The 19,168-nt window shown below is 45.8% G+C and overlaps 1 protein-coding gene and 1 long non-coding RNA gene across 9 annotated transcripts in view; one reads left to right on the top strand and one right to left on the bottom strand.

The window, feature by feature from the left end:
- Positions 1-6,367: 6,367 nt before the first annotated feature.
- Positions 6,368-12,300, bottom strand: NKX3-1 (NK3 homeobox 1). Its single transcript, XM_080982638.1, has 2 exons — positions 12,087-12,300; positions 6,368-10,883 (listed from the first exon to the last, which is right to left on the bottom strand). The coding sequence occupies exons 1-2, from the start codon at positions 12,283-12,285 to the stop codon at positions 10,474-10,476; spliced, it is 609 nt and encodes a 202-aa protein (XP_080838764.1). The 5' UTR covers positions 12,286-12,300; the 3' UTR covers positions 6,368-10,473.
- Positions 12,301-15,555: 3,255 nt separating this feature from the next.
- The window catches only part of LOC308463870, a 439,765-nt gene continuing 436,152 nt past the window's right edge, over positions 15,556-19,168 (top strand). The window contains exons 1-5 of one of the 8 annotated variants that reach the window (XR_013979746.1): positions 15,556-16,109; positions 16,397-16,422; positions 16,644-18,006; positions 18,109-18,177; positions 18,407-18,716. This is a non-coding gene — a long non-coding RNA (uncharacterized lncRNA). Of the gene's footprint in view, positions 16,289-16,396; positions 18,007-18,108; positions 18,178-18,406; positions 18,717-19,168 lie in introns of all 8 variants that reach the window. The other 7 variants (XR_013979747.1, XR_013979749.1, XR_013979748.1 and 4 more) reach the window with 7 other exon arrangements.

The raw sequence follows: 19,168 nt of genomic DNA, 5'->3' as shown, positions 1-19,168 counted from the left end.
TTGCCTACTGGTTTATTTTTCTTGCTGATTTACCCTTTTCTGCTTGTCTCTGTGGCATGGTATCCCTTATTAAAGAAATGCAGGCATGTTTTTGGCTTCTTCTCTCCCCCCCCCCCACCCCGTAAGAACAGAGAAAATAATTCAGCAAGGGTTTTTGGGAGTGATTGAAAATATTTCCCCCTCCCCACTCCACCATGGCAAAACACAGGAAACGGTCCTTTGGCAATCTGTGTTTTATATACATCCCGCAAAGTATTCCTCCTGTCCCACCTTTAATCTCTGCTTCTGATTTTATAGTCAGGAGGTCCGCACTGAGGTGAGTCCCTGAGCCTTGCAGTGCATCTGCTCTGCTCCAGCACTTCAGGGCTGGATGCTGCAAGGTGTGAAAGAGACCGGCCTTCACCCAACAATCCACTTAAACAGCAGATGGCTCTTAGCTGGTCAGAGGTCAGAGTAGTGAGCAGCGCTACCATCCTGGGGGCTTAGCTCATAATCTGCAAAAATTACAAAAGTTTTCCTTGATTTTTGAATCCATCAAATTGCTGCAAGGGATGATGGATCTGGGATTCTCAACATGGCATCCATGGGTACCACCATCTCCTCCTTCGTGCCTGCCAAGGCCTCCTTGCCATACCATTTTTAATGCTTTAAAATTGTTGGTGGGCTTTCGTTACTGTTGTTGCATTTTGCCGTTTGGTTGGGAGATTGCCTGTTGTGTGTATGTGGTGTGCATTGCCAGCTTTATTTGGGGTGTGTGTGTTCTGAGCATGACCTGTTTTTCATCTGCGAATTGGGTGTTTTGTGGTGCCCACAACAGTTTCTTAGATTTGCAAAGGTGACTCCAGGCTCCAAATATCTGAGAACCCATGTTCTAGATTATGAGGGAGGCTTATTCCAAAAATATCAGTCCACCTGAAGGGGTTGTCAATAGGGCCAGATTTAGAGGCAGATGACCCAGGGAGCTGCTTCCAGCACCAGGCTGGGAGGTGAGGGAGGCAACACTGAGCTCAAAGATATGTTTCGTAGGTTAACTGTCTCAGCAACAGCCAAAACAAATGGTATAAACAGTTCAATTTGCATGAATAAATATAGAATTTTTTGAACCTAGTCTGTACATTTTTTGTCTTATCTGATGGGGATAATTCATGCAGCAGATTGTGAAATGGTCTGCAAGTATTCAAAACTTGAAGAAATGCTCTTACTCTGTTTTGCTGTTTGGTCTATAGGTGGCCCTGGTTATTTCTGTGGTGTACACTCTTCCATTGATGATGATGATGATGATGATAATGATAGTTGTTACATCCCACTCTTTCCTTAGAAAACTCAAAACAGTGTCCCCTGGACACCCCCACACTCCTCATTTACCTTCATTAGAATTTCTATACGGGGAGCTTTCATTCACCAGGCCATTGGCTGAGCTACTATGAGGTCACAGAAAGCGTCAAAACACTTCACTGTTAGACAGGGGAGGCTGGTCCATTAGGGAAAATGGGGCAGTGCTCCACTAGCTTCAGTCTGCTCTCAGCCAGCTTTCACCTACCTGTCTTATTCCTTACAACCAGCCTAGCAGGTGGTCAGCTTCTTCCTCCTTAGTCTCAGTATTGGCCCTTGTAGAACTCAGCAGGGAGGAGGGTGGGGACAAAACCAGGACCAATTGGCATTGTGGTAGATCTAAAATGGTGTGTGTCATATTCCAGAGCTCCTGTATGCCTGTGATGGGGCACTGATGTCAGGAAGACACCAGTAGAATGCCCTCTCACTTTGTGCAACACCCTCCCATCTGATGTCAAAGAGATAACCAATTAGATGACCTTCCATAGACATCTGAAGGCAGCCCTGTATCTGGAAGCTTTTAATGTCTGATGCACCATGTGTTCTTTTACATTCTGTTGGAAGCTGCCCAGAGTGGCTGGGCCAACCTAGTCAGATGAGTGGGGTACAAGTAAATGATGATGATGATGATGAAGATCTTGGGAGTAGTCAGCAGACAACACTTGCCTAGAGCCCACCTTGAACCCCAAACCAGCCCTAAGGCAAATGAACCACGTTAGCCTGCTGGTGTCAGTGGGTTCCCACATGCCTCTGCTCTGCAAGCGTTCCTTCTGCTAAGTAGACGCTTTCTCTTGGCACTCTGACTCAGCCTGCCTGCCAAGTGTGCCTTCGATTGCATGCAAATGTCAGTCCAATGTTATCCAAAAGCAGCTCCTTTTTCTGTAGCGTGAAATAAAACAATTTGGCATGAACAAGTGTAAATGTTATGTCAGCCTTCGACACCATTTCATCTGGATAGAGATGTTAGCGGTGGAGTGTGACGCACGCTGACAGACATTGAATGATGCCTCGTTTTTCCAGTAGCTTGCAAACAAGAGTCTGTTGTGTTAATGCTGGAGAAAACGTTAATGTCTCCATAAGCTGGGGTGGGTCTTCCTCTTGCCCATTCATCAAGAGGAAGTGTATCATTTCCATTTTACATTGTTGTGATTTTAGATCCTTCATTAACACGCTTGGATTTGGTTATCAAAGCATAAAGCCCTTTTTGTTACTCTCCCTACAAAAAACAATTTTTGACCTTGTCTTTTGTGATTAAAATATTGTTTCACTTCTCCTTACCAATTGGTAGGAAGTTTCAGGAACAGCCTATAATAGTTTACATGACTTTGCCTTTCATGCATTGAAAAAAATATGTGCGGGGCTTCACAAGTCCATGTGCCCCCTTGCCATGCTGCACACAGCTGCCATACCTGCAGCTGCCAACACCTGCTGTGGAAATGCCTTCCTGCTAACCGCGCATTTGGCTGGCCTACCGAGGTAAACATGCAAAGCTAGGATGGGAATGTCAAGCACCTGGGCCAAATGTGGCTCCCCAGGCCTCTCTTCCTGGCCCCTGGGACTCCCCCCAGGCCCAACCCCTCACAGGTCCTGCTTTGTATCTTCCTACATACAGTTTTCTGCCTAGCTGGAAAGTCTCCTTGAACTACGATAAGCCTTCTTGCTAGCCTGGATGGAGGATAGTGAGAGATCTGTGAGTGTGAAGAAACCAGTCAATTATTATGTGGATTTTATTGCATTAGGTTCATGTGCTGTGAACTGCTCTGGGATCATTTAAATGAAGAGCAGCATAGGAACATTTTAAGTAAGATAAGCAGGAGCATAGGAAGCTGCCTCATAACTAATCAGATTGCTGTATTTCATTGAGTGCTGCTTACAGTACCTGGCAGTGGGCAGGTGGGGCTCCACCACCTGGGAAGGGAGCCCATTTAAGAGAAGGAAAACTCTGATCCTAAACCTGCGCTGTCTTGCGGGATGTATTCGGGAGAAGAAAAAGCTAAGGAGTAAACCCTACACAAATTTGGAGTGGCGTCCCTAAGATGGTCGGATGGCACCTTGTATGATTCCTGCAGCCAAGCTGGTGCTAAATGTATTGCTCTGCTTTCCTTTGGACCACATCAGCGAGGCAGAGAAGGAGGTCTTCTCACCTGGGCATCCCAGGACCTCCAGACACACTGCCCAGGCTTGTCACTTTGGTGCTGTAGCACAGCTGTTTGACTTCACCCCTGGAGGTACACACCATTGTCTCTTAAGAAATGGAATAACGACGACTTGTAGCAGCCCTCCTGGGTTCCAGACAAAGGGTATTCCCAGCTCTGCTGGAAGATGTTGGGGAATGCTGAGCTACAGGCCTTCTCCATAGGAATTAAGGCCGCTGCCTTGTACTGAACAAGAACATCATCCCATTTAGCTCAGTATGGTCTACACTGGCAGAAGCTCTCCACGGTTTCAGACTGGTGCATTCTGAACCCTTTTGGAAATGCTGGGGATTCAGCTTGGGACTTTCTGCATGCAAAGCATATGCTCTACCACTGAGTTATGGCCCTTCCCAAATGTGCCCCATCACCTGTGAAAAGTGGCAAGTGCTGATGTAAAGCAAGAAAGAGTTGACATGCCATCTTTTCTGTGTTGTCAATGTGCCACTGAAAGCATCAAAAGCCATTGAGGACTTTTGTATGCTTTTCATGCTTGAGGGAGCTGGACTTGGTGATTTGGCAGATGACATACGTAGTTATTGGGGAGAGGCTGTAGGTCACTGGCAGAGCACATGCTCTGTGTGCTTAATATAGGAAGCTGCTTCTAGCTCAGTAGTATCTGCCTTGATGGTAGTTCCTCAGGGTCTCAGGCAGGGGACTGTCCCACTCTGATCTGGAGATGAACCTGGGACCTTCCGCATGCAAAGCAATTGCTCTACCACTGAGCTACAGCACCAGGTGAAATCCTTGCCAACTGCAGCAAGGGCCGGGAAGTATTCCTGTCTGGAACCACAGAGTCACCACCTGTCAATATAGACATTCCTGAGCTAAATGGACGGATGTCCTGGCAGCAGAAAGCAATCCTTTGAGAGCGATGGTGCAACCACCATAAGAGATAGAGAGCAATGTTGAAATAAGTCCTCAATCCCAATAGATTTATGTCCTAATAGCCTGATCTTGTGTTTAAAAGAGCGTCTTGTTTGGTGAAAGGCAGAGACTGGAAATCAATCTCTGGCTCTGCATTGCGCCATCACCTTCTCCAAAGTGGATGAGCAGCAGACTGGGCTTCGAAACATTGTTCTAACTGTTTGGCGATGACCTTCTGCTCTTCGTGCTGGTGAAGAGCGGGGGCTGCATCATCCAGAATATATAGGCTCTAATAGCAAGATAAAAGAGCTGGGAAAAGGTTTCCTGAAGATAGGATAAGCTACATTCTGAACGGTTAGAAAACAAGCAATTGTTATTTTTTATAGGCCCTGTTCACACAAAGCGTCTTCTTTACTCTTAGTACTGGACCTGCTCCAAGCACGAGGCCATCCCAAGCCTGTATTGCAGTCAGCCTCAATGACTGTTGAGTATCACAAGAAGTGCTGCCAGCAGGACTGGTGTCAGCAGTCGGCCAAGTTGGGCACTGACTGAGGGACCCTCAGAAGAGACCCCCACTGACCTGTGCCAGCTCTGCTGCTGCCGCTGCTGCCTTGGCCCAGACAGATGTTTTAGCAGAGGCTGGGTAGCTGTGCCGCTTTTGAAGGGGACCCAGTCTTGTGTGTGCTGTGGGAGGGGGTCACTGGCAGCACTGTGCTGTGGGCCCCCACATGGTTTGGTGCCCTGCCAATGATTTCACAGTGAAAGACAGATCGTAAGAACTGAAGTAGTACCCAGCCAAATGGCTTTTTGATGCTAACAAGCAGAACACAAAAATGCCCATCGGTGGTGCAGTGAAGCAATTTTAGACTGTCTAATAATGCCCCCTTGCCTTTAGATCAGATGTGGGGAATGTGTTGCTAGCCAGATGTTGGTGGACTACAACTCCCATAATCTCTGACCATGAGCAATGCTGGCTGGGGCTGGTGGGAGCTGGAGTCCAAGAATGTTGGGAACATCCTGTGTCCCCAAAAAAGGAGCAAGCCTTAAACCAGGGGGGAGCAACCTCCACTTTGGCCTCCCAGGCAACTTTCTCCAAACCACACCCACCAGAATTGATAGATCCTTCCATCGCTGGTCTAGAGAAGCTTTCAAGGAACCTCAATGTTTCTCAGGGAAAAAATCTGAAAGTCCCTGGTTTCCCTGATGATTGGATATACATTTTAACTGGTGAGGCTCGGATTTAAGGGCACACATCTGTCTCCCTCTCCCGCTCCATCTCTCTGTATTTCTTGAGGTGATTTTGGTTCTGTTGCATGACTGCAATGAGAAATTAAACAGAAAATACTCAAGATAGCTTTTCCTTCCAGCAAACAGCAACATTTATTCAATCATAACTTATCTCACACTTCCTTCAATAGCTCACAAAGGCACTTCTGTTGAGATTTTAGCAGTATGCACACTAATTTACAATTGATTGGTTAAAATGCAAGGCAGAGGACTAAGCAACTAAGAAACCTGACTCAACCAGCAGCCCTAGAAGAAACATTTGTGTAACAAATGGGTTAGTGTGCATACAGTCTAAATGTCCCTCCCACAACATATCAGCTTTCTGATATCAAACAAGCTTCTTAAGGGTTTACAACACAGTTAACATATGCATGCCTAGTCAGAAGTTAGTCCCACTGAACTCAGAGAGACCTGTTGAACTTGACAGGGCTTACTTCCAAGTGTCCCACCTATAGGATTGCACACTTAGTGAATGTTCGTCAGACATGGGAATGATTCTTGTGCTCATAAGCGGCACATCTAACTGTGTGAAAGGCTAACACACAGCTCTGACACTTGCTGATATACTTGTGAAATCCAGAACGCCAAAGTAGGTTTTAACATATAAATTGTTCAGTCAGACTTCTTGCTGATATGCATAACATCATTTTGTGTGGCTGTCAACAAAAGAGTCAATTCCAACAATAGTAGAAAAGTAAAAATTGCCTTTATCTGGGAAGCTTATACAGCTTATTGTCACAATTTATTGTTCTTTGGAGAAAGGAACAGAAGGAATAAAACAAACAACTTCTTTGAGGTGACTCTAGCATGGATTAGTGCCAGCATCTCTTGATTAAGGCAGATTAAGGTTAATTCTAAACAAACACACTTATTTGGAATAGGTCTCATGGAACACAGTGTGGAAAAGGATTGGCTTTTGGCTGAAGATGTATAGGATTGCTCTGAAAAGCAAAACTTATCTGAAGCCTAACTGAACTCACTTGGACTTCTGAGTAGGGATACAGAAGATTGACTCATTAGCCTGGAAACATATACACATGAGTAAACTTCACTTAATAAAACAGGACCTACTTCCAAGTAAATGTGCAAACAACTGGATTATAAACTATGCTAAAGGAAGCAACTAAGCATATTATTTGCTTACAGGCTGGATTTGGTCTTTTTATGGTGCATAAATTGTGTGATTTTGAGCAACCTGCCTTTTTATAAGTGACTAACACTGATTCTGATTGCACCACTTCAAACGGAAGGTAGCAGCTCCTGAAGGCTGGCAGGGGGAAGCTTCCCTCAAATATGCTTGATTTTAGTGAGAAGAGAAATTATGTGTGGAAGAGGACTGCATCACAGAAGAGATCACAGGAAGCTGTGTCTTCTGCATAAGACAAACAAACCTACAATAAAATAAAATAAAATAAAATAAAATAAAATAAAATAAAATAAAATAAAGGTGCAGGCCTTGCTTCAGCGCTCTGTCAGGTACCCCAGAAAGTAGACGTAAAGAACAAAAACAGTTTACTCATCACAGAGCTATAATTCACAGCACCCTTAACAAACTACAGTTCCCAGCATTCTTGGATTGGGTGGGAGGGACTCATGTACTTTAAATGTATGGTGTATATATAGCCTGAAGTCTGCTCTGTCCCATTTCTGGGCAGGTTTTAAATGTGAAATCCACGCACAAGCACAATAAAAAGTACTTGTGAGGCAGTCTAATGGCTACAGGCTGTGTTTGCTCCTCTAATTGTTTTCCTTCTTAAACTTCTAAGAGTTCAGCTGTCCACAGCTTAGCATGGCTGGTGTGCAAGGCTCATTGCTACCACAGGTTTTGAATGCACTTTCCACAAGTCCCCAAGGAGCAAGAGGACGTGATGTTTTGATGCTCTCATGCCCTCCAAGATCTCTCCCATGAAACGAGGGACATCCTATTCCACGCCAGGAAGTTTCCTCTACGTTTGATCTTGCCAAACACATAGATGTCATATACACATCTGCATCAGTCACCTTGAGCCAATTACAGTCTCTCCACCAAACCTACCTCACAGGATTGTTGTAAAGAAAAAATGTGTGAGGGAAGGGATCATGTACAACACCTTCCACATATAAATAGAATGAAATAAAATTCTAGCTGTAAACTGCCTTGAGTCCCTGTCAGGGGAAAAGGTGGGATATAGTAATTGTCAGAAATAATAATAAAGAATGATGATGATGATGATGATGATGATGAAAACTGTGAGAATGATCAGGAACATACCAGGGAGTAAGCTCCACTGATTATAGTGGGACTTACTTCTGTGTTGACAGTATAAGGTTCCATTTACAATAAAGGAATCAACACTCCATGTGTTTCCTTATAAATGGCTGGCTGCTAAAGCATTGCAATTAAATAATTGAAAATGGACTGGCGACCCTTCCTTCAAAATTATAGGAAGAGCTTCATATGCCAGATTCACTGCTTCCTGCATTTGGTGCAGGTATTTTATTTTCAGTAGAAACAGGTCTCTGTTTTTGCACCTACAAACATGCACACACTTTTAATTATTCTCCAAGACGTGGAGGGGAGGAAAAAGGAAAATCAGAAACTGGGACAGCTTCTGTAATTCCAGGACTGTCCCTGGAAAACCGGCACACTTGCAGGGTATGTGCTCTCAGAAGGAATTGTACATAACCTCAAACATTTCTCATGAAAATAGGGACACCCTATTCCATAATAATAATAATAATAATAATAATAATAATAATAATAATTTTATTTATATCCCGCCCATCTGACTGGGTTGCCCCAGCCACTCCGGGTGGCTTCCAACATATATAAAAGCATGACAAAACATTAAACATTAAAAAAAAATCCCACCCAGGGCTGCCTTCAGATGTCTCCTAAAGGTTATGAAAGATGGGGAGCTGTGCGCTGCACTATTCAGAGCTGGCGACTTCAGAAACATCTGCACCACCATCGCAGCCACATAACTCAAGCACAATGGAGGTAGAAGAAACCACCCCAAAAAGCTGTATTTGAAGGCTGGGAAACAGAGAGCCTTCCATCTCCACGTAACAGATTTTTTCCTTGAGGGAAGCTCACTCTCTCTTGCCTCTGTTTAAGCACAGGGTTTTCCTGATGTCTTAGCCAAAGCACAGACACCCTTCCATGGAAATAAAACTGAATACATGCTCCATCTCATATCCCAGAAGAGATTTGCTTTCTGGGAAAGAAAAAGCAAAAAGTTAAATCTCTGCTCAGCAGCAGAGTGCAGGAAGCCCCAGGTAAGAAAAGATTCCTCTCTAGAGAGCTACTGCTAGTCAGTGTAATACTGAACGAGGTGGACCAGTGGTCTGATTCTGTATAAGGCAGCTTTCCATAGTCTTGCATAATTGCTCTGGGCATACATTTTACATAAAAACAAAGCAAAGCCACAGCAGTAATTCACCCAGAAACACAAAAGGCAGTGTGAAGGTGCTGTACCTCTGCACTGAAAGAAATGCATGGAACTTGATAGGAGTTCTCTGTTGTGATGGGAAACTGCTCATCATACAGTGACACAACAAAGAAACACAGGGAGTTGGGTTTGACCAAGTCAGACTATTTGGCCCTCTTGCCCATTGTTGTCTACCATGGCTGTCAGCATCTCTTCATAGCAAGAGAAGTCAATGTGGTACCCACCAAACGTGGTTAAATAGCACATTATGTGATTCCCCAACCCTTGGCCATGTTGGCTAGGGGACTGGTGGGCAACTGGAGTCCAACAATATTTAGAGGTCACCACACTGACTGACACTGTTCCAGAGTCTCAGGCAAAGGTCCTTCTCCATCCATCATCTGCAGCCTCAAATGATGGGTCATAGGAAGCCGCCTTATACCAAGTCAGACTATTGGAATCTCTCTCCCAGCCCTACCTGGCAATGCTGGGCTTGAACTCAAGACCTTCCTCATGGAAAGCAACTGCTCTACCCCTGAGCTTTATCCCTTCCCAGGAGTGCTTGGACAGTCAGCCTGGATCCCTCCAGATGGGCTGGACTCTCATCAGCTTCAGCCAGCATGGCAAATAGAGATGGGGGGAGTTGGAGTCTGACAACATCTGGATGGCATCAGCTTGGCTCTCTGCACCACTGGATCACAGCCTGACTTAAGGCAGACCACAAAAGCAGCCCGGCCACCATACAAATCTATAATTTAAAGAATATTAATAATTAAGAAGTGGGTCCCCAAATCCATGTTTGGGGGCAAGGGGTGTGTGTGTCAGGCCAGAAAAGGTTCAAGACTGCTGTACTGCCCGATCTTTCTCACTAGAGATGCCAGGGATTGGGGGCTGGGGGCTTTCTGCACAAAAAACATGTGCTGTCCTGATGAGCACTGGTCTTTCCCTGAAGCAGGCAGCCTCTTCTAGGGATGAACACTTCTGGAGTTTCCATCATTCAGTGCACTTCTCACAATATAGTAGTATCTCTCTCCCTACACGTGAAACGTGCTGCACATTATATGCAGGTTGTGAATTACTTTGCAGACTGACTTTCGAGGAAAGATGTGATCCCTTGCAGTAATGGAGGCATATTTTATAATATTTATTTTGTATGTCACCCAGATTGCACCATGGGAAGCAAACACCATAGCTGTAGCTCAAGAGCACCATGTGAGCTCCCTGGATGTCCCAAGATAGAGGAGAAAAAAATAAAACAGGAGGAAGCCAATTCTCTCTGGCAAAGTCTGACTTGCAATCTATCCCACTGTAGCAAAGTCAGTGGCTGGGTGGTGGCTGAAGAGTGTTTTTAGACCCTGTGGCAAGTAGATCACTCAGTATATTAGTTACCACAAGACTGGACTCCAGCCATTCAGGTAGTAGACATATGGATTATACTGGTAGCTGTGGTACACAGAAAGGGCCAGAGTAGCCCTGGAGAAGTCACGTTCTTTGAAGGCTGGAATTGCCGAGTTCTTATCAAGTCCACCAAATTCTGAGGCCAGCTGCTTCCTCTTGGTCTTATATCTTCTGTTCTGGAACCAGATTTTCACTTGGGTTTCGGTGAGTTTCAGGTGCTTGGCTAGGTGGGCTCGCTCAGGTGCAGACAGGTACTTCTGGTGATTGAACTTCTTCTCAAGCTCTATGACCTGCATATGGGAGAAGGCAGCCCGGGAACGCTTCTGCTGCTTTGGGAGTCTCGGTAAGGATTTGGGGGTGTTCTCAGAATGAGAGAGGAAGGCCTCTGCAGACTGATCTAGTAGAGAAGCAGAAAGGGGAAAGTTATGACCTATTTAAACAATACCAAAAATTTGGGATGGAGGTGAGGGAAGGAAGGAAGGAAGGAAGGAAGGAAGGAAGGAAGGAAGGAACACACACACAACCTACAACCAAATGGCATATTTAGGCCACCTTGATCTCTCCAGCAAATCCTGCACTGTAAACCACACAATCACTCTGCACATGTGTATGACAACACAGCATTTTGTGTACTTCTTTGATCTTTGCATTTTGCTTATAAGGCCCCCTCTGAACCATGCATGTAAAAATGGCAATATACCATATTAAGCAATCATGGATTCCACTCCCACACAAAGAATCCTGGGAACTGTAGTTTATCAAGGCTGCTGAAAGTTGTTCAAAGACCCCTGTTCCTCTGCAGAGGTGCATTCCCAGAGTGGTTTAACAAGCAATCCCTCTTCCCAACTTTGGAAGTGGTTGCTCAGCTCTGTGGTGGGACAAGGGGTCCCAAACACCTCTCAGCACCCTTAACAAACTACAATTCCCAGGATTCTTTAGGGAAATCTGTGATTATTTAAATACTGCTTTAGATGTAAGGTGCAAATGGGGCACTGGGGTGTTGTGGTTAAGTGCGCTGGACTTAGTTGGAGAGATCAAATCCCCCCTCAACCACAAAGCTCACCCTGAGGGACTGTGAGCTGGTCTCAGCTTCTTCTGCCTTTCACATGGCAGACTCAGGCAGCAAAGGGACAGGACAGACCGCACCATCTCAGACTGCAAATGGGGCAACGAAAACATTTCTTTAATAGCCCCCATATATAAACCTTCCTGCAAGAGGAAATCTAGCACGGCAGACAGAGGGCCACACTACAGGAACCATGCTGGTTTTCCTCCTGCAGGAACCTCCTTTTTAAAATATGGACAAGAGTTTACAAAACTGACAAAGCAATTCCCCAGCACGCAGTTGCTCCCCCACTTCGGGACAGACAGGCGTCCGTGAGCTGAAGGTCCTGCAGCCTGCGGGCCACCTATCGGCTTCTCCCCTTTCGCCGGGGCGCGGAGCAGCATCACTTGCCACTTCCCCCGCGCCCAACTCCCCTGCCAGGCGGGCCAGGCTAAGCGGCTGCTCCGAGAACTCCCAAGCCCCGAGCGGGGAACTGAGCAAGGTCCGGGACCGACCCTCCGCCCCGCGGCTCCCGCCCCGGCTTCCTCCCGTTACCTGTCGCGTCCGCCGCGCCGGGCTTCTCGGGGGCTTGGCTGGCCCCGGGCCGATCCCTCCGCGCCGGCGGACGCGCCTCCCGGCCGGGCTCCAAGGCGGGCGCGCCGCCGGGGCGCAGGATGTCTCGAATGAGGAAAGAGGTCAGCTGCTTGGGGCGGGCAGCGCCGCCGCCGCCCGGGCGCGCCTGGGGGGCCTGCATGACCCACGTGCCGGAGAGGGGGCGGCCAAAGTTGTGCTCCGATGCCTCCGGAGGGCCATTTATAGCGGGTGGCGGAGGGCAGGCGGGCCCCTAGCGGGGATTGGTGCCCGGCGCTCCTCCCCGCTGCCTTGGAGCCTCTTCACCCATCCTCCTCCTCCTCCTCCTCCACCCGGCTGCGATCCTGAGGCAGCGCGCACTGAACTAGGGGCGTGCTGCGCTCTTGCGACTTCTCAGCGGGGATTTGGCCGAGGGAAGTCAGTGGGTCGCCCTTCTCCCTCTGGGGTCAAATTTTGCGGAGAGAGGATCGTCACCTAAGGCTCCACACCTAGCGCTCTGCGCGCTTATGCTGAAGTAAGCGCTTCTGAATTTGGTGGGACTTTCTCCCATGTGATCAAAATGCCAGCCCGACCCCCAATTTAAGCCGGATTTAACCCCAGAGGTGGAGCTAGATGTGCACTAGCGGGGCAGGGCGAGTGTCACGGGGGCGGCACAGCGATGTCACCCCCCCCCATGACACCCAGGGTGGACTGCACCCACTGCACCCCACTTCCTCCGCCAGTGTAGGGAACCCCCAAGGAACACTGAGGGGAGGTCAGAGGGAGAAGATTGAGAGGAGGATCTGGATGCTGAAGGGGCAACAAAGTTTCAGGAGCAGGAAGAACCTGTGAAAGGGAGCAGTTCAGACTCCAAGGCTGAAGCAGAGAAGGGGCGACAAGAGACTGCTGAGGAATCCAGGGAGTCTCCCTCTCCTGCTGCAACAAGCTCCCCTCCAGCCTTGCCTCCAAGAACACACAGAATAGTGAGGAGAGTGGAACAGAGGCCAAAGATGCTCAGATGCTGTTTGAGGCTGCTGGGGAGAGGAGGAGCCCTAGAAGGCAGGGACCGTCAGTCCTGACAACTGCTGCACAGGGGCAAGACCTACTGGGAAGTCGCTGAGTTGTATGTTCATTTCCTTGAATAAAAAAGTTGACTGAGCACTGAAAACTGCCTTTGCTTCTTCATGCTGACCTGCATCTGACTCCAGCCCTGACAGCCTGGCCCTTTGCCCCTCCCCATCCTAACTCTGCTTAGAAGGAAGTCCCAGTGATCTGACTAATGTGCTTTGGGGTCACAGCTATAACACAGTGGTGGAGTTCGTGTGCTGTATGTAGGAGGTCACATATTAGGTCCCTGGCATTTCCAGATAAGGCTGCTGGGGAAAATCCTTAGAGAGACACTGTCTGTCATTGATACAAAGCCAGATGGGAGCACTGGCCTAATTCAGTTATAAGACAGCTTCCCTTGCTCCTATGCGTGGGGTTGCAGCCATGAAGCTCACTTCCATAGATGAATTTGGTGGGGCTTCCTCCCCAGGAAGAATGCACAAGATGGCAGCTTTAGACTTGCAGTCTAGGAGTAACCACAATAGCATCATTCATGTTGTTGTTGTTTAGTCGTGTCCGACTCTCCGTGACCCCCTGGACCAGAGCACGCCAGGCACTTCTGTCTTCCACTGCCTCCCGCAGTTTGGTCAAACTCATGCTGGGACCTTCGAGAACACTGTCCAATCATTTCGTCCTCTTTCGTCCCCTTCTCCTTGTGCCCTCCATCTTTCCCAACATCAGGGTCTTTTCCAGGGAGTCTTCTCATGAGGTGGCCAAAGTATTGGAGCCTCAGCTTCAGGATCTGTCCTTCCAGTGAGCACTCAGGGCTGATTTCCTTAAGAATGGATAGGTTTGATCTTCTTGCAGTCCATGGGACTCTCAAGAGTCTCCTCCAGCACCATAATTCAAAAGCATCAATTCTTCGGCGATCAGCCTTCTTTATGGTCCAGCTCTCACTTCCATACATCACTACTGGGAAAACCATGGCTTTAACTATACGGACCTTTGTTGGCAAGGTGATGTCACTGCTTTTTAAGATTCTCTTTTTAAGATTCTCTGCTTTTTAAGATTTTTATGATTCTATCATTCATAGAATCATAGAATTGCACAGCTGGAAGGGACCCCGAGGGTCATCTAGTCCAACCGCCTGTGATGCAGGAATCTCAACTAAAACATCCATGACAGGTGACCATCCAACCTCTGCTTCAAAACCTCCAAGGAAGGAGAGTCCACCACCCTTCGAGTGAGTCTGTTCCAATGCCTAACAGCAAAATAACACTGTATTCCAAATCTTAGCAGTCTCTCAGAGTGCACTGTCAGAGTGAACCAGATGGACCCCTAATGAAACATTTTTCCCAGTGTGAAATCTATCATGACACTGACATTTTCCTGCCGGGTATGAAAAGAATAACTACTGAATAGTCATGCAAACAAGCTATTATCTCAAGCAAAACTTTCATTGCAGTCACATTATATGTAGTTAGGATATCAAGCTAGACAAGTCAAGTGTGGTTTTATTTTGAACACTACCAGTCAGCCCCCATTTTCAAATAAGCTGCTAAAATGTTAAAGGAAAATACCAGTTTACCATCTTCTAACAGATCAGCCTTCTACTCTCTCTCAGTGGCAATGTTTTCCTTGCCCAATGCAAGTAATAAGTGCACCAAGCAAGGCAGATTCCTTTAAAAATGAATTCTGATTAGGAGAGTTTTGAATCTATTGGCAATGGCAAATGGATGAATGATGTCATGCATTTACACAACTGTGGTGAATAGCAGGATAAAACCATATCCAAAGCAATTTCACATGGTCTCTCACCTCTAACTGTCTCTCATCCACCAACCAGGTATTATATTTCAACAAAGCAATTTTCAAGGGAAAGACAGCCAGTATGCTAAAAACAAGAGCAATGATTTAAAATTACCCCCCCCCCCACTTTCTTTGTAAGCCATTTTAAAAAACAACAACAAGAAGCACCCAGTCTTCATTCATTCTGTCATAGAATGTTGTGTAGACACAGCATAAGTATCAGGAGTGAGAAGCAACTGCTGTCCTTTCCAGCTGTGCCCCAGATTGCAGCCCATCCATATAATTCAATGGGGGCCAGCCCCTCTTCCCACAGTCTTCCCCTTATTTTCCTGTACAGGTCATGTTCCTGTAGTTTGTAATCCATGAGATCTGAGTGGATTACAAATTCAATTCCCTTGTATTTCCAGAATGTATTAATTTGGAAAGAAAATACTCATTTCCCATCAAAGCCCTGAAGTGACCCCATGTAAAAAATAAAGACATTTGCACCCACTGTATTAATGCTGCAAGGGACGTTTTTATGTGTGGTTATGACCTCCTGGTGGCGGAAGGAGCGAGCCGCATTCCGGTGAGTGAGCCTGTCCTTGGCTGTGATCCTGGCTTTAGCCCTCTCACTGGTCGGAGCTGAAGGAGCTCATGGGCAGAGGGATTAGGAGAGGGAGGCTGGGAAGATGAAACAGGTGTGAAAAGGCAACTGAAACCAGTTTAGGTTAGATTACTTTTCAAAACCATTGGGAATTTTTTTTAGAGTAAATGAAGGGATTTCACTCTGCTGAAATTCATCGTTTACAACTTTAAAAAGGGACACAGGTAATTTTCATCTGTGATCTCTGCTGTGGTTGATTTCAAATACTGCACGAATATATCTTAGTCAGGTATTTGTCCCTAAAAAGTGTTAGGAGAGGCATTAATTTTTAAATTAGAAGGAAGCTGAAGAAAAATAGAAGATCAAAAAAGACTTAATCCTAATAACACAGGAACAGTAAATTGTAGACTGATGAGGGACTTTGAGAAAGTCCCCCAAAAAGAGTTTAGCCATGCAAAATTTAAACTGAAAACTGAGAAAAATACCAAGATGGAGATTTTAAAGAGAACCAGGAAAATTAAAAATACTGGACTGGTAAAGCCAAGAGAAAATAAAGATAAATGAAGGTATGTAAAGGGGGGAATCAAGTTTTATTTACCTTTCAAAATAATGAGTATTTGGATGAAAAGAAGGAGCACATGAAAGGGTACATGGATATGAAGTCTGCTTAAAGCAGTGGGAGAATGAGTAGGGAAAATGGAAGGATTTTCTTTTAAAAGCCAACTAGACGTTTCATGAATGGAAAGTTTGAGTTTTTGGTTGCTGAAGCTAGAAATGTGAATGTGGAGAAAAAAAAGAGCAAAGAAGACAGGGAGAGGACAAAACCGTTCCTTCTGATTTCATGTTTGCTCAGGTTGCCTTGGAAGGAGAGAAAGACAGGTAAGTTAAAAACTTGCTGAAAAGGCAAATAAAGCATTTTGAGGATGAACCTGGTGATGGTGACTGGAGAGTGACTGCTCAGGGACATGGCAAGTCCAGGATCCTGTGGGAAAGTGCTTTCTCTGAGGGAATTCCTGAGAGTGGCTAGAGTGGTGGATTAGGACCTGGGAGTCTAGAGTTCAAATCCTCCCTCTGCCATGAAGCAGCTCTCTATCTCTCAGCCTAACCTACTTCACAGGGTTCTTGTGAGGATCAAATGAGGAAGCAGACGAGAACATCAACTCCACTAAGCCTTTCCAGCAGAACTTGCAAGATTACAAAAAGATACGGGAAATGGAGCTCAAATGGTAACTATGGAACAGGCCAGGCAAAATTACCCCTGATGTGTAACATGATTATCTAGTGGTAATAACCAAGGATTTTGGATTTTATTTTATTTTCGCTAAGCATCTTCTAGGAACAGCTATTTAGCTCATAGCTGAAACAACACAAAGCGTTGACTCTATACAAAAAACTTGGATCTTCTAGCAGTGAAGGTAATATATTTAAAATACCAATTTTAAAACCAGATCTAGCAGTCAGCTTCCTTTGCCAGTAACTTCCCACCTGGAAACTAGCGCTGCAGTTGAAGGAAGGTAAATTTTAAATACTCTTGATTTGTCAGAAGTGGTGACAGGTGCAAATACCTAACAAGTAAACTTGAAACGCTACATCATAATTAAAGTAACAATGCAGTTGCATGTATTCCGACTGAAGGGCTTTTAGGTGAGTATCTCGTGCTTGGCTGGAGAGAAAATCTCTTTTCCACCTGCAATTCTTGTGCTAAGACACTTTAAAGTCAATGTTTTATTTACCTTACAAACTAATTAGTCTTTGGATGAAGACTACTCAGTGATCTTTTTCAATGCAATGCTTTTGTACCAGTCTCTCCTTTCTGTATATTCCCATCTTAAAATGGAGCCTTGAACTCTGGAATATGTCTCCAGTGTGTCTTGCAAGTGGAGGATTCCAGTGGAGGGAGAACGAATTCTTGAGAAGCATTGTAGTGAGTAGAGCTGTACTGAAATGACTGGCCTTTCCAGCAGCAATGACAAGATTACATAATGAATGGGAAGTGGACGTCAAAAGATACAACAGGGCAGGCAAAACTATCACCAATAGGTAACGTGGCTGTGGTAGTAATAACTCTAAAATAACGGCCTATGATCTCACTGACAAATGCGTTAAGGGGGTGGATTATGCTGTATCCCTCACCGCTCCATGTGCATCCCTCCCGAAGTGGCGCACTCGGTGGAAGAGGACGACCATCCCAGATTGGAGGAGTGTACCGTTCTTCGGTCAAGGGTATACGAGAGCCGCGCTCCCCTGCTATTGTGTTCCGTCTACAATTCTTTGTGCTAAGACTCTTTCAGGTTGCGGTGACTGAGTCGTCAGAAGAGGCCCTATTCCGTGTCCCCACAATGAGATTCACCTGCAGATAGGAGAGCACTTCTTCTTTTGTTCCAGCTCTTCTTTCCTTCAGGCTTCCCAGAGTTCACTGTACCTGAAGTGAGAGTCACCTGCATTTGGACTGTGCTGCTTTAGGTAAGTTCACATTCCCCCACTTAGTGTTTATTTTTTCAAGACAATGTTTTTTGTATGGGTCTCTCCCTTTTTCCATTTTCTTTTCTGATGGTTTCTTCACAGGTCACTCCAAAGAACTCCCAACGCTCAAATGAAGCCAGCTCTTCCAGCAGAGTCCCAGAAGTCATGGTGGTAAGAAAAGCTGTTTTGTCTTTTTTAAAAAAACTTATTTTCTGCAGGATTGGTGGAAGGTGGCTGGGGACAAACTAGTGATTCTAGATTGTAAGCCAACAGGAGGAGCTGCCAAGTCACACCTCAAATGGTCAAACGAAAGGGTGAGCATTAAGCTCCCCTCTTTCCACACCAAGCTTAATGACAGAGATTTAAGTCTGAATCACATCTCTCTGTTCTGCCCCTCTAGATTAATGGCTTATCTAGCTTCAATCAAAAATGGCAGTCAAAATGGTATTCCAGGATTGAAGGACATTTAGGTGAGTATCCCTTGCTTGGCTAGGGAGAAAATCTCTGTTGTGTTCTACAATTCTTTGTGCTAAGACTCCTTCAGGTTGCGGTGACTGAGTCGTCAGAAGAGGCCCTATTCCGTGTCACCACAATGAGACTCACCTGCAGGTAGGAGAACACTTCTTCTTTTGTTCCAGCCCTTCTTTCCTTTTGTTCCAGCTCCTCCTTTCTTCAGGCTTCCCAGAGCTCACTGTACCTGAAGCAAATCTGTTCAGTTGATGAGAAAGACGCAGTGTGAGTAAGAGCTCTTGATACTTCAAGAAAATCCCTGCAGTGAGAGTCACCAGCATTAGGACAGTGCTGCTTTAGTCAAAATGGTATTCCATGATTGACATACATTTAGGTGAGTATCCCTTGCTTGGCTAGGGAGGAAATCTGTATTGTGTTCTGTATGAAACTGTTTGTGCTATGGCTCTTTCAGGTTGCAGTGACTGAGTCGTCAGAAGTGGAAGCCTTTTGCAGCAGATTTCTTCGTAACTCTTAAGTTTGTTTTTTCCCTGAGAGAACATTCTATTTTGTATGACTCAGTAGGGTAGCAATCATTTTTAAATGTGCATACATATACAGCATTTGCAAATTAGTCTCTTTTCTGTTTTTAAAGCCATGTGTCAGTGGTCACTATAAGCAAAGAAGCCAATTTCTGCAATTTGGACATTGAGGG

The sequence above is a fragment of the Podarcis pityusensis genome (genome assembly GCF_964106645.2).
Source record: "Podarcis pityusensis genome assembly, chromosome: 15".
Taxonomy (NCBI): domain Eukaryota; kingdom Metazoa; phylum Chordata; class Lepidosauria; order Squamata; family Lacertidae; genus Podarcis; species Podarcis pityusensis.
The sequence above is the reverse complement of the archived record's forward strand: the minus strand, read 5'-3'. Positions and strand labels throughout refer to the sequence as shown.

What these genes read in the sequence shown, in the direction of transcription:
- NKX3-1 (XM_080982638.1), bottom strand. Translation starts at nt 12,285, where the DNA reads ATGCAGGCCCCCCAGGCGCGCCCGGGCGGCGGCGGCGCTGCCCGCCCC. An exon ending in CGGCGCGGCGGACGCGACAG is followed by an intron (nt 10,884 to 12,086) that starts GTAACGGGAGGA and finishes CTTCTCTACTAG; the next exon opens with ATCAGTCTGCAGAGGCCTTC.